Source organism: Chiloscyllium punctatum, chromosome 7 (assembly GCF_047496795.1).
Source record: "Chiloscyllium punctatum isolate Juve2018m chromosome 7, sChiPun1.3, whole genome shotgun sequence".
Lineage (NCBI taxonomy): Eukaryota > Metazoa > Chordata > Chondrichthyes > Orectolobiformes > Hemiscylliidae > Chiloscyllium > Chiloscyllium punctatum.
The window spans coordinates 22923667-22938394 of record NC_092745.1 but is presented as its reverse complement, the minus strand read 5'-3'; the positions used below and the strand labels follow the sequence as shown (position 1 = coordinate 22938394).

Here is a 14728-nt window from a genome sequence, read left to right as displayed (position 1 = left end):
TTTCACATTGGCCCCAAGGTCCCGTACTTCCCGCGGGAGCCTGTGCCCCACAACCTGAACCGCCTCCGGAATTTTAATTTTGTTTCTTTTAAGGATATTAAAAGGAAGGCCCTGTATAGACTGCTGCTGCACACCGTCCACCTCTTCTCCCTCATCCACCGTCCGGACACGCCTTGGCGTGCCCATTTGCCACCGGGCGGTGGGGATCCCCAGTGGAGGTCTCTCTACGTGGGAGTCCTCCCCCTTTCTCTCGGGGATCTGGGGTGGAGGGTGCTGCACGCAGCAGTCCCCTGCAACCGCAGATTGTGGTGGTTCACGGACTCCCAGCCCAACTGCTTGTTCTGTGGTGCTGTGGAGTCCGTGGATCATGTATATATTGGGTGTGGGCGTTTGCACTCCCTTTTTGATTTTCTCGAAAACCTTCTCCTCTGTTTCTGGCTGCACTTCAGTCCCACGCTCCTGATCTTCGGACACCCGGTACGGAGGAGGGAGGGCAGGTCTGAAGACCTCCTCGTGGGTCTGCTCCTTGGCCTGGCCAAACTGGCCATCAACAGGTCCAGGCAGCGGGCCGTGGAGTGGGTCGTTAGGGCCGACTGCCTGCCTATCTTCCGGGATTACTTTAGAGCCCGGGTGTCCTTGGAGAAGGAGCACGCGGTGCCCACCAACACCCTGGAGTCGTTCAGGGAGAGGTGGGCTCCGCAGGGAGTGGAGTGCATTATTTCTCCCTCCAACTCTATTTCGATTTAGTCCCTACCCTCCCCTTCACCTTTTTGATCACACAGCATTGCCCTTTGGTTTGAAGGGCAGTGCTTGTCACTGGCCACTCGGGTGTTTTTCCTATCTTCCTGGTGGTGGAAATTGAATAAAGATTCGTGCACTTTGTGTCCTTCACTGTGTCTCACACCTGCACACACATACACACCATGGGTGCTGGGGTAAAATAAGCACTACCGCAGTTAGGCGGTAGTGTGGGGGGTTAAAAAAGAAAGAGAGTCTTGATCACAAAAAAAGGAAAAAAAAAGAAAAAGAAAAAGAAAAAGTTTTTTAAAAATTTCCAAAGCAAACAGAGACAGAGACTGAATCTTCACCTTTATTTACTTTTCCACATTCAATTGACAGAAAAAAGAAACTGGAATTAGTCGCCCAGACAGAGGAAGCTGCTCAACTTCACAGCCACAATGCAGCTTGAGGAAAACACTTGGAGAGATTTTCTCAATAACATGAGAATCCTGTCGCTTTACACAGCGATAAAGCCTTAAATTGGATCTGGAGGCTGAGCAGGAAGGAGCTATGGTTTACTGAAACAGAGACTTCTGAGGTTCACATTGGTTTGTACAGCTGACATCACAAGGCAATCCTGTCCCCATCAAACACTCCCAGGACAAGGACAGTATGAGGTTTGACACAGTGTAAAGCTCTCTTGCCGCTACCCCAATGACCTGTTTTAACATCCAAACCTCAGAAGTTTCTCTGAGCAATCCTGAGAATGAAGAGAGTTGAAATTCAGTTCTGACAATGACCTTTGTCCTGCCAGCTCAGACTTGTTCTATTTAAAGTTGTGTCTCCTCTGTGGACTGTCTCAAACACTCTACACACATTCTGATCTACTGATACTCTTGCTGAGGGGAGAGGGGAGGGTCACGTGGGTGAGGGCACAGGAGAAGCGAGCGTTGGACTCCCAGTCAGACCCAGAGAGGGTCAGCAGGCTGCTGACACTGTAGGTGCTGTCCGAAGCTCGCAGGTAGTTGCTGGTCTGAACCCCGTCCGAAATGACTGCACCATCCTTCTTCCACTGCACCTCCAGCTCATCGGGATAGAAGTGATTGGCAAGGCACACCAGGGTGGCAGTGCCCTTGGCATTGACCTGCTCCGGGGAGGGGGGCAGCAGGGTCAGCTTGGGCTGAGAGTTGTCACGGCCTGAAAGACAAAAGAAACAATCTTAATTCCTACCACTGGAAGGGAATTCAACCCTTCACTGTCCATACAATCTTTTTGAACATTTGTCGTCAATACAGAATAAACCCAACAAATGACCAGGCATTGTTCAAATTACTTCTTGGGATGTGAGTGTAACTGGCAGGGCCAGCATTTATTACCCATCCCTAATTGCTCCAGAGAAAGTGATGGTGAAGCAGCAGAGAGAGAACCGACAGTTTTGGATCATTGTTTATAAAATGAATGTGGGCACCTGGAAGGGCTGTCAATGGGGGAGCATTTTCGTGACAGTGATCAGAACTCAGTGAGATTGAGAGGAGGGATGGAAATTGAGAACCATGGAGTAAGTGTTAAAGGTTTCATTTTACTCAACTGTGTGGTGTTTTGGGAAAAGTGGATCGGAACAAGCGGCATTGTGGGAAATCAGTGTCAAGACAATGGGAGTCCTCGAAGGACGAGACAGAGATTGTTCAGAATCTGTTCCCACAAAGAGTAAGGGTGGGACTCCCAGATCTAGACCAAATGAACAAGAGGATTGGGGGTCATGTACTGACATGGATTGGGAACTGGTTGGCATACAGGACAGAAAGAAGGAGTCTTTTTTCTGAATGACAGGTAATTACAACTTAGGGTGCCCCAGGGGTCAGTCTTCTGTACTCAGTTATTCATAAATTATAATAATAGAATCATCGAGTCAGAGAGACCCAAAAGGCCCATCAGCCCATTGTGTCCAGACTGGTCACAAAACAACAACCCAATAATTCTCATCCAATTTATGAGCATCAGGGAATGAGATGCAGGACGTGTTCAAGAAAGAATGAGATATAGTTCTTCGGATTAAAGGGATCAAAGAATTTGGGGAGAAAGCAGGAACAGGGGAGAATGTTGGATGATCAGCCATGATCATATTGAATAGTCGAGCAGGTTTTGGGGCCGAATTTCCGACTGCTGCTCCTGGTTTGGATGTTTCTATCTCTTTCTCAGATAATGAAGGAATGTCTCTTGTCAATTTGAAGCTGCAAGTCAAATGTTTGTGGAGGTGGAAGATGTGGCTATGGTGATTAATGCAGGTCAGTAAGGTGGTAAGAAGACACATGGGATCAACTGTTCTTCATTTTCCCTTGACGGAATGAGGGCATTGCTGGATTGGCAGCATGTATTGCCCATCGCTAATCACCCAGAGGGCAGTTTAGAGTCAACCACATTGCTGTGGGTCTGTCGTCACATGGGAAGGATGGCAGTTTCCTTCCCTAAAGGACATTAGGGAATCAGATGGCTTTTTCCTGAAAAACAACGATGGTTTCATGGTCGTCATTAGACTCTAAATTCCAGATTTTCTTTGATTGAATTTGAATGCCACCATCTGCCGAATTCTAACCCTGGTGCCCAGAACATTATCTGGATCTCTGGATTAACAGGTCAGCAATAACACCATTAGAGCATCACCTCCTTTATCTCATTATTGGTTGACAGCGAAAGCAAGAAGTTTGTTTATTGTGGAACAGTATAAAACCCCAGTTAGAGCAAGTGAGAGAACAGTGTATGGTTCTGATCACCACATTACAGGAAGGATGTGATCCCATTAGAGATGGGGACAGACGAGGTGTTTGTCTGGAATGGGGACTTTGACCTTTGAGGAATGATTGGTTTGGCTGGGAGTGTTTTCTTTGGAACAGAGGAGGCTGACGGGAGATTTGATTGTGGTGTGTAAAATGATGAGGGGCCTGGACAGAGTGGGTGGGAAGGACTGATTTCCACCAGCACAGAGGGCAATAACCATGGGGAGAGATTGAAATCGGTTGGGGGCAGGATTAGAGGGGAGTTGAGGGTATTTGTTTTCACCCAGAGGCTGGTGGGATGTGGGACTCACTGTCTGAAAAGGTGGGAGAGGCAGAAACCCTCATCACATTGAGAAAATATTTGGATATTCACTTCAAACAGCGAAACCTCCAGTGTTATGGAGCAAGAGCTGGAAAGTGGGATGGAGCTCGATACCTCTTTAACAAACCTCCGATCACCCACAGATCAGGAGAGCTTTATCTGAGAACATTGGAGCAGAATCGGATCCACACACTTCGGGAAAGATTCACATTGGGGTGTCTGTGTAGAAGGTTCTAGATTACATTTCAAACCGTACTGCACACTGCTGGGCTGAGGTCAAGGGTGAGACTGCAAAGAGTGTCAGTGTCCTTTGGGTCACTGCTCCTAATGACCCCATGCCCCCGGAAGGTGATAGTGCACAGACAATGGGTGAATGTCCGGATCAGGAGACTTCAATCTTAAAGAAAGACTTGCATTTGTGTAGCACCTGTCCCCAACTCAAGATGTCCCAATGGATCTTTCCAGCAGACTGTGCAGAGCGAGATCCCCAACATAGTATGATAAATAGCAGAGAAATAGATTTTCAGTGATTTTGATTAGGGGATAAATATTGATCAGGGACACCGGGGGATCTGCCTGCTCTTCATCCAACAGTGCCATGGAATGGCATCTTTCACAACTGAAAGACTCCCAGTTCATCCAAAAAAAGAAGAATAGTTCACTGAAAGTGAAGTTGCAGGTCGGTGGGGGGTAAGGGGGGGAGGGGGTGGGAGAGGTGGGGGGGTAGTGACAAAGTCATTTGGTTTGCTTTCCTTTATTGGTCAGTGCATTGAGTATTGGAGTTGGGAGCTGTTGCGGTTGTGCAGGACGTTGGTTCGGGCACTTTTGGAATACTGGTCTCCCTGCTGTAGGGAAAATGTTGTGAATCTTAAAGTGGTTCAGAAAAGATTTACAAGGATGCTGCCAAGGTTGGAGGGTTTGAGCTATCTGGAGAGGCTGAATATGCTGAGGCTGTTTTCCCTGGATCTTTACTGGTTGATGGGTGACCGTATAGAGGTTTATAAAATCATGAGGGGCATAGATAAGGTGAATAGAGATGATCATTTCTCCAGAGTGGGGGAGTCCAGATCTGGAAGGCATAGGCTGAAGGTGACAGGGGAAAGTTTTAAATGGGACCTTAGGGGCAACGTTTTCACTCAGGGGGTGTTAAATGTGTTAAATGAACTGCCAGAAGAAGTGGTGAAGGCTGGTACAATTACAATATTTAAAAGGCATGCACATGTAAATAGGAAGAGTTTAGAGGGATATGGGCATCAATCCAGCCCTTAACATTTTAGGCTCTTCCAAAGATATTTCCAGACAGTTTTGTTTGACAAGCAGTCACAGTTGCAATGTCAGGAACGTGGCAGCCAGTTTCTACACAGCAAGATCCAACTCGATGCAATGAGATCAAAGAGCATTAATGATGTTGGATTATGATAAATATTGGCCTGATTAGATTCCCTACCGTATGGAAATAGTAGTTCAGCCTGACAAGTCCACATCAACTCTCCGAACAACAGCCCAATGAGAAACCTTCCGTACTTTTACTCCTGACGATTTCAGCGAACACTGTCTGGAATTTAGAACGGCCAATTCACCTGACCTGCACATCTTTGGACAGTGGGAGTAAACCAGAGCACCTGGGGGAAACCCACACAGACACAGGGAGAATGTGCAAACACCACACAGACAGTTTCCCAAGGCAGGAATTAAACCCGCGTCCTTGGTGCTCTGAGGTAGCAGTGCTACCCACTGGGCCACCATGCCTGAAGTCAACACAACGATAAAGTAATTTGGTTCACTTGGATGGAAAATGAGAAAACAGAAGGTGAAGGAGAAGGTACGATTGCTGGTTAGCGATGGGATTGATTGTTACCAGAAAATAAAAGATAGGGATGGATGTTTTCAATATCAAAGGGACTAAAGAAGTGCAGGGAAAATCAATAACAGAACAAACTTAAAGGGTTTGTATCTAAATGCACGAAGTATTCCGAGTAAGGTAGACAAAGTGACGCCATAAATCCAGGTAAATTGAGTGTCCAAGGAATTTAAACTCGTTAAAGTGGAGGAAGGCTCAGGAGAGGTTATTCAAGTTTCTAGAAGACGTACAAGGACAGAGAGTACAGAAAGTAACAAGAGTCGAACATCAAGCACAGCAAATAAGAGACAATGATGGGAAGGAGGTCAGTCAATGCAGGACTGAGGGTGATGTAATTAAATACACACAGTATACACAATGAGCTTGTCGTGCAGATTGAAACTGGCAGGTACAATGTTGTGGGTATCACAGAGACATGGCTGTAAGGGGATCCCGGCTGGGAACTAAATATCCAAGGATACATGTCCTATCAAAAGTTCAGGCAGATGGTCAGAGGGGGAAGAGTTGCCTTGTTAGTGTGAAATAAAATTCAATCAATAGCAAGAAGTAATAGACAGTCAGAAGGTGTAGAATCTGTGGGAATAGTTGAGGAATCGCAATAAAGAATCTGATGCAGGTTATGTTCAGTTCTCCAAGCAGTAATCAGGGTGTGGGGAATAAAATCAATCAGGATACAGAAAAGGCATAAACTAAATATCAGGGTAGACCTCAACGGATGGGTGGACTGGGTAGTGCGTCTAAAGAAAAGGATTTCAAGGAATATCTACGAGATGGTTTTTGGAGCAGCTTGTGGTTGAGCCACTATGGAACAGGCAGGTCTGGATTTAGTGATGTCTAATGAGGCAAACCTGATTAGTGAGTTTAAGGTGAAAGTATCCCTGTGGATAAGGGACCCTAATATGATGGAATTCCCCCTGTAGCTTCAGAGGGAGAAGCTACAATCAGATGGAACAGTATTTCAGTTGAGTAAACAGAACTACAAAGACATGAGGAAGGCACTCGCCAGAGTTGACTGGAAGGGGAGCCGAGCAGGTAAGATGGTGAAGCAGCAAACAGCAGAGTTTCTGGGAGTAATTCAGGAAGTAGCGTAGGAATTCATCCCAAAAAAGAAAAAAAAAACATACTCAGGGGAGGACAAGGCAATCACGGCTGTTGACGGAGGTCTCGGACAGCATAAATGCAAAAGAAAAGGCATCCAATGTGGTGCAGAATAGTAGGAAGTCAGAGAATTAGGAAGTCTTTAAAAACCAGTAGAGGATAACTAAAAAAGCATGAAGGGTGGAGAAGGTGAAATGTGGGGGTATGCTCGCCAGTAATACAAAATAAGATTGCAAGACTTTTAGCAGATATATAAAAAGGAAGAGGGAGGCAAAAATAGACATTGGATTACTGGAAAAGTGAGGTTGGAGAAAGAATAGTAGGAAATGATGGAATAGCCAAGGAATTGAATCGGTACTTTGCATCAGTCTGCACCATGAAAAACACCAGCAGCATTCCAGTACTTCAAGACTGTTAGGGGCAGAGGGGAGTGTAGTGTCCGTTACTAAGGAGGAGGCACTGGGTAAGCTGAAAGGTCTTAATATGGATAACTCACCCAGACTGGATGAACTACACCCGTGTGTTCTGAAGGAGATCACTGAGGAGAGTGTGGAGGCATTGGTGATGATCTTTAAGGAATCAATGGAGTCAGGGTGTGGAGGTGGAGATTTGGTGGGGGTAAGGGATAAAAAAAAGGGCTCACATACCAACCCTGTTAAAGAATGCAGGGAGGTAGAAGATGGTACATTATATGTCAGTTAGCCTGGACTCAGTTATTGGTAAGATTTTAGAATTCGATTTCGGGATAAAATTGCAGAGGACTTGGAAGTGCAATGGTAAAATAGGGCTGAGTCAACACGGTTTCATCAAGGGGAGGTCATGCCTGGCAAATCTGTTAGAATTCTTTGAGGAGGCAATGAGCCAGTCAAAGGAGAGTCCGAGGAAGTAATGTATTTGGATTTCCAGAAGGTATTTGACGTAAGATAAGCACCCATAGTTTTAGGGGCAATGTACTAGCATGGACTGAGGACTGGGACTGGCAGGTTGGTATAAAGCAGAGAGTGAGAAAAGATGGCAGCTGGGGACGAGTTGAGTTCTGCAGGCATCAACGTTGGGACCATAATTATTCACGTTATACATGAACAATATGGATGAAAGAAGTGAAGACATTGTTGCTAAGTTTGCAGGTGACATGAGATAGGTGGAGGGACAGGGAGTGTTGAGGAAGTGGGAAGGCTGTAAAAGGTCCTGGAGAGGCTCTGAGAGTTCTCAAAGAAGTGGCAGATAGAATAAAAGAAGGATGCATAGCCTGTTTGCTAAATGAGGAAAGCCTTTGGAAATCTAAAGCACAAACCTCATTCAGGTTTCTCTTCAGCTTAACAGGCAGGTCCAGTTTGTGCTTGGGAAGGCAAATGAAATGAAAGCATTCATTTCAATAGGGCCAGAATACAAGAGCAGAGATGTACTGCTGAGGCTGAGTCAGGCTCTGGTCAGACTGCATTTGGAATATTGTGAACAGATTTGGGACCCATGTTCTAAGAAACAATGTGCTGGCATTGGAGGGGTTTACAAGAATGATCCTGGGGATGAAGGGCTTGTCATATGAGGCGTGGTTGAGGACTCTGGGTCTGCACTCGATGGAGTTTAGAAGGATGAGGAGGGATCTTATTGAAATTTGCTGAATACTGATCAACCTGGATAGAGTGGTTGTGGAAAAGATGTTTCCAAAAACAGGACAGACTCGGTAACAAAGGCACAGCCTCAGAATGAAAGGCCGACTCTTTAGAGCTGTGATGAGGAGGGATTTCTTCAGCCAGAGGGTGGTGAATCTGTGGAACTCATTGTGCAAGAGAGCAGTGGAGGCCAAGTCACTGAGTGTATTAAAGACAGAGATAGATAGGTTCGTGATTGTTAAGGGGATGGAAAGTTCCTGTGGAACAGGCAGGAGAATGGGGGTGAGAAGCATATCTGCCAAGATCAAATGGCAGAGCAGATTCAATGGGCTGAATGGCTGATTTCTGCTCCTATTTCTTAAAGTCTTCTGGAGAGTTTCCCCAAAACGCTGGAACACTGAACCCACTGGACGGTGAGCCATGCTGGCGCTGTTTATCATCAGAATATTGTCAACAGATAACCAAAGAGTGGAGAGAGTGTGCATTTAGGTGAGAACTTCAGAATGCTTCCCAGCTCCTGGAATACCATGAGAGCAGGAGGTGTGGTCAGTGACAGCAGTTGGAGTTCCGGGTTCTGGAGCTTGAGCAGCAGCTGGTGTAAGTGTGGAGAGTCCGTGAAGCTGCGAGCTCCGTGGAGAGCACGTTTCTCGATGTGGTCACTCTGCAGCTTCAGAGTATGCAGGGAGAGAGGGAATGGGGGAGCAGCAGACAGTCCAACAGGACCAGGCAGCTAGTACAGGAATCCCCAGAGTGCCTCCCACTCTCCAACCAGGATTCAGTTCAAAATCCTGATGAGAATGATGGTTCATCTGTGGAGTGCAGCCATAGCCAAGTCCCTGGCACCACCGTGGGGGGCTCAGCTGTACAGGAGGACACAAGGAAGACTGGAAGAGCGATACTGAGAGGATATTCGAGAGTAAGGGCAATCAATAGGTGTTTCTGCAGCTGCAGATGGGAATCCAGGATGGTGTGTTGTCTCCCTGGTGCCAGGGTCAAGGATGTCACTGAGCGGCTGCAGAGCACCCTGAGGGGAGAGGGGGAACAGGCCGCATTGGACCGCATTGGACCGAGTGATGGATGGAGAAAAAGGAACATGGTCCTGCAGTCAGAAGTTCGGGAGCTCTGTAGGGAATAAGCAGCAGGAACACAAAAGGAGGAATCTCCGAATTACTCCCAATGCCGCACGCAGGTGAGAATAGAATCAGGAGGTGAACACAGGTGACTGTGAGGCTGGAAAGAGGATCCCTGAGGGAGTGCATTAGACTCTTGTGAGGTGGTTTACGAGTGCTATGAGAGAGGGTTTAAACTAACTTGGCAGTGCTGTGGGAGCCAGGAGGGAATGTCAGAGAGGAACACAGAATCCTCAGTGCCGTCAATAAGTCACCTCCCAGTGGGAAGGATGTGGAGGAATACAAATGCATGAATTTACAGAGACCTGCAAATATGATAGAGTTGTTATAAATGGGCAGGGGGTCTTTAGTTTCTGAATATAGACTGGGATAGTAGCAGTGTAATGGGCAGGGAGAGCCCAGAGTTGTGAGAGTGTGATCAGGTGAATTTTCAGGTGGCATCGGTGGCTCAGTGGTGGCTCAGGTGGGGCAGCACGGTGGCTCAGTGGTTAGTACTGCAGCCTCACAGTGCTAGGGTCACAGGTTCGATTCCAGCCTTGGATGACTGTCTGTGTGGAGTTTGCACATTCTCCCTGTGTCTGCATGGGTTTCTGTCGGGTGTTCTGGTCTCCTCCCATGGTCCAAAGATGTACAGGTCAGGTGAATTAGCCATGCTAAATTGCCCACAGTGTTAGATGCATTACTGACAGGGAAATGGGTCTGGGTGGGTTACTCTTCGGAGGATCGGTGTGGACTTGTTGGGCCGAAGGGCCTGTTTCCACACTGTCGAGACTTTAATCTAATTATTGGCAGTGAAGAAGGGTGTCGAAGAATACAATGGAATCTTGAGCAATTGGGCCAGTGGGCTGAGGAATGGCAGATGGAGTTTAATTCAGATAAATGTGAGTGCTGTATTTTGGTAAGACACAAGAGATGGGTGAGATCCCAAACAAATATTTCAGGTCAGGATTTGTTGTGGAGAAAGCTAGGGAATTTGGAAAAATAGTGATGTCTTTGAAAAGAGATCACACACAAAAGAGGAGACACTCAAGATCTGAAAACACATAAAGGTAGTAGATAAACCCTAGGACCTGATCATGTGTATCCCAGAACATTGTGGGAAACTAGGGAAGAGATTGCTGGGGCCCTTGCTGAGAAGTGTGTATCACCGACATACATGGGTAAGGTGCTGGAGAACCAGAGAGGTTGGCTAATGTTATGCCATTATTTAAGAAAGACTATAAGGAAAAGCCAGGGGAACTATAGACCAGTGAGCCTGATGTCAGTGCTGGGTAAGATGTTGGAGTGGACTCTGTGGGATAGGATTTACATTCTTTGGATAATCTATGTGGTTTTATGCATAGGAAATCATGTCTCCTGAATTTGATTGAGAAGGTGACAACGAAGATTGATGAAGACAGAACAGTCGACATAGTCTATATGGACTTCAGTAAAGTTTTTGACAAGGTTCCACATGATAGACTGGTTAGTAAGGTTAGACCACATGGGATCCAGGGGGAGTGAGTCATTGGGATAAAAAAAATTAGATTGAAGAGAGGAGACAGAGAGTGGTGGTAATAGGTTGCTTTTCAGACTGGAGATCTGTGAATAGTTGTGTGCCACTAACATTGGTGCTGGGTTCACTACTTTTATCATATAAAGAAATGATTTGGATGTGAATCTCGGAATTACAGTAAGTTTGTAGATGATATCAAAATTGGTGAGATCGTCGATAGTAAAGAAATTCAGCTCAGGGTACAGCGGGACCTTCATCAGATGGGGCAAAGGGCAGATGTGTGCAAAATGGAGTTCAGTTTAGATAACTGTGGGATGTTGCATTTTGGAAAGGCAACCCAGGGAAGAACCTATACAGTGGTAGGACCCTGTGGAGTTTTGCTGAACAAAGAGTCCTCGGATTGAAGATGCAAGTGCATTATTACTTGAAAGTGGGGTCACAGGTAGACAGGGTGATGAAGACGTTGTTGGGTACACTTGCCTTTATTGGTCATTGCTTTGAGTATAGAAGTTGGGACATCATGTTGCAGCTGTACAGGAGATTAGTGAGGCCACTTTTGAAATAATGTAAACAATCCTGATCACCTCGCAATAGTAAGGATGCTGTTAAACTTAAAAAGCTGCAGAAAATACTTACAAGAACATGGCCAGGAATTGGAGGGTTTGAGCTGTAGGGAAAGGCTGAAGAAACTGGGTCTACTTTTCCTGCAGCATCTAAGGCTTCGTGGTGACCTTATAGATGTTTATACAATCATGAGGGGCATGGACAGGGTTATATCCAAGGCCTTTTCCTTGGGAAAGGAAGTCCAAACAAGATGGCATAGATTTAAGGTGAGAGGCAAAATATTCAAAAGGGACCTGAGGGGTATCTTGTCACACAGAGGGTGGTGTGTGTCTGGATCGAGCTGCCAGAGAAAGTATTGGAGACAGATACTATTACAGCATTTAAAACACATTGGGATGGGAACTTGATAGGGAGGGTTTTGAGGGATGGAAGCCAAATGCGAGTTAATAGGATGAGGTCAGTTTAGGATATCTGGTTATCATGGACAAGTTAAACTGAAAGGTCTGTTGACTCCATGACTGTGAGAGGCTGGAAAAGTTGAGACTTTTTATTCTGACGCATAAGAGGCTGAGAAGTGAACTTATAGATGTTTATAAAATCATGAGGGCCATAGGAAATGTGAATAATTCAGGCAGGAGGTGAAGTTTTGTAGAAATGGCAAAGAATATTCCTGAAGATCATTCCAGGGATGAGGAACATCAGGGAGACAGATTGATTGGAGAATTTGGTTAGTCTTCTTTGGAGAATGCAGAGAGGAGATTTGTTTGAGGAATTAAAACCAGGAGGGGCCTGGACAGAGTAAATAGGGAGAAAATGTTTCCAATTGAGAAATGATTGAGACCGAGAGACGACAGATTGAAAGTTAGAAGTGAAATTAACAAAAGTGAGATGGGGAACAACATGTTCAGCCAGTGGGTGGTTAAGGTGTGGAATGCACTGCCTGAGAGTGTGGTGGAGGCAGCTTCAATTGAAACATTCCGAAGGGAATGAGACTGTTATTTGAAAAGGAACAATGAGCAGGGTGACAGGGAGATAGCAGGAGAATGACACTCTGTAAATTGCTCATTCAGAGAATCAGTACAGACAGGATGGGTGGAATGGCCTCCTTGTGCACAGTAACAATTCTGTGATTGTGTGATTGAGCAGAGTTAAAGCTGGGGGAGGTGGGAGCTCGGTGTCTCACTGTGCTACTGCTGCTGCTGCTGCTGCTGCTGAGGTCAGTGAGACCAGAGACTGGGACAGGGAGCCAGAGCTCACATCAAACTCTGTCCGTGTCTGTCACACTGAGACTGACAGGAGGCTACTCACTGATTTCACTTCATGCTGCAGGAATGGGACTACAGGCTGCAAATGGACAGAGCTCCTCCACACGGTGAGTAAAACAGACTGACTTATATATTGCTGTTTAAAGGGGGCAATGGGACTAAAGAAATACAGGTGTACACCCTGTTAGACACAGTGCTCCTCAATCAACCATTTCGTTCACTGCAGCTCCCCACTAACACCTTCAACAATTCAGCAACTGTATTTTAGAAAGAGTGTGTCAGTATTGACTGGTTTAATAACGGCGGATTGAGGTTTACTTACTCAGTCTGAGCTTGGTTCCTTTACCGAACGTGGACCACAGTGAGAGCTCCCAGTGCAGAGGCTGTACAAAAACCTCTACTCTCTGCTTCCCCCCATCACTCTCAACCTCTCCCTGTCTCCCAGTCTCTCCTTCACTCTCAACTTCTTTCTGCCCCTCTCTGTCTCTCCCTCATTCATGTGTCTTTCTGTCTCTGTCTCTCTCTGTGTCCAGATGGGCTTGGGAGCTTTATGAAATTTATTTTTCTATATTAAATCTTGCAGCTGATCTTCACAAGTGGCCATGGAGTGTAAGAGGGAAACTTGAGGTCTTCAAGTGAGTGGTGGACAGCACGGGGGCTGGAGTGTGTAGTGGACAGTGACAATCCCAGCATGGGGTAATTTGTTCAGTTTCATTTATATCTAATTGTGGACGTGTCAGTTCAGACTGTGTGTCCATTATTATACATTTTATACAACTGATTCATGTGTCAGGGCACGAGGTGGTGCTGTGTGTCTTGAGGTTTGTGTATGGCTTTGTATCACTGTGTAGAGTGGAGCTGCTATAGTAGTTCTGACAATAATAGTCAGCGACATCCTCATTCTGAACATTATTGATTGTCAGGGTGAAACTGGTCCCTGATCCACTGCCGGTGAATCGGTCCGAGACTCCTGTATATCGAGATGTTGCAGCATAGATCAGAAGAGAGGGTTTCTGACCTTCTCGTTGCTGGTACCAAGCAAGGACATTGCTAATACTTTGACTGGCCGTACAGGTGAAGGTTGCGGTCTGGCCCAGTCCCACTGACAGCACTGGGGGAGACTGGGTCATGGTGATGTCCCCATTGATACCTGAGGGGTCAGAGAGAAACACAGTGAAGTCAGAACTGTCACAGAAAGAGCCGGTCAAATGAGAGACTGTCGGAGACACTGAGCATTCCTCTGGTTTCAGCATTTTCCCTTCAATCACAAGTCAGTGGAATTGGAGTGAAATGAAGAGCAGCTAAAGATTCAAGTATAAGGAGAGAGTTTTGTACCTGCGACATAGAATGCCAGGGGCCAGATCAGCTGGATGTGTGAAATCATGGTGTGTGCTCCTATCCCTGTGCCTGGTTCCTGATAAACTCTCCCTTCACTGGGCTCTGCTTTATAAAGCTGCAGCCTGTGAGAGTCTGACTGGGTGTTCCTCAGTATGTAAATGGCAGCAGGCGAAGAGAGCCACGTCAACCCCTCACACTTCCTCTTCTCTCTTTCTCTCTCTCTCTCTCTCTCTCTCTCTCATCCTTCCTTTTCATACTTCCTTTCTCCCTTTTCCCTTTGTTCTCTTTCTCATCGTTCTCTTGTATATATTCCTGTTATTCGTTTACTTTCTCCCTCTTTTTCTATTTCCGTCTCCGACTCTGTCCTCTCCCAATTATATAACCATTTATATCTTTCCCTTTTTCAATGTATGCTTGACACTCTGTTTATCTCCTTTTCCTTTTGTGTTGGTTGGTCTCTTTCTCTCTCTCTCTTTCTTATAATTTATTTTTCCCCTTCACTTATATTACTGACTATTTCCTCACTCATTCTCTCCTTATACCCTCAA

The 14728-nt window shown here is 46.0% G+C and overlaps 1 gene segment (V, D, J or C); it reads right to left on the bottom strand.

The window, feature by feature from the left end:
- Positions 1-1122: 1122 nt before the first annotated feature.
- On the bottom strand, positions 1123-14244 carry LOC140479417 (immunoglobulin kappa constant-like). The segment is given in 3 exon segments: positions 1123-1917; positions 13915-13992; positions 14178-14244. Coding segments are annotated over 3 exon segments (456 nt in total).
- Between the last annotated feature and the right edge of the window lie 484 nt (positions 14245-14728).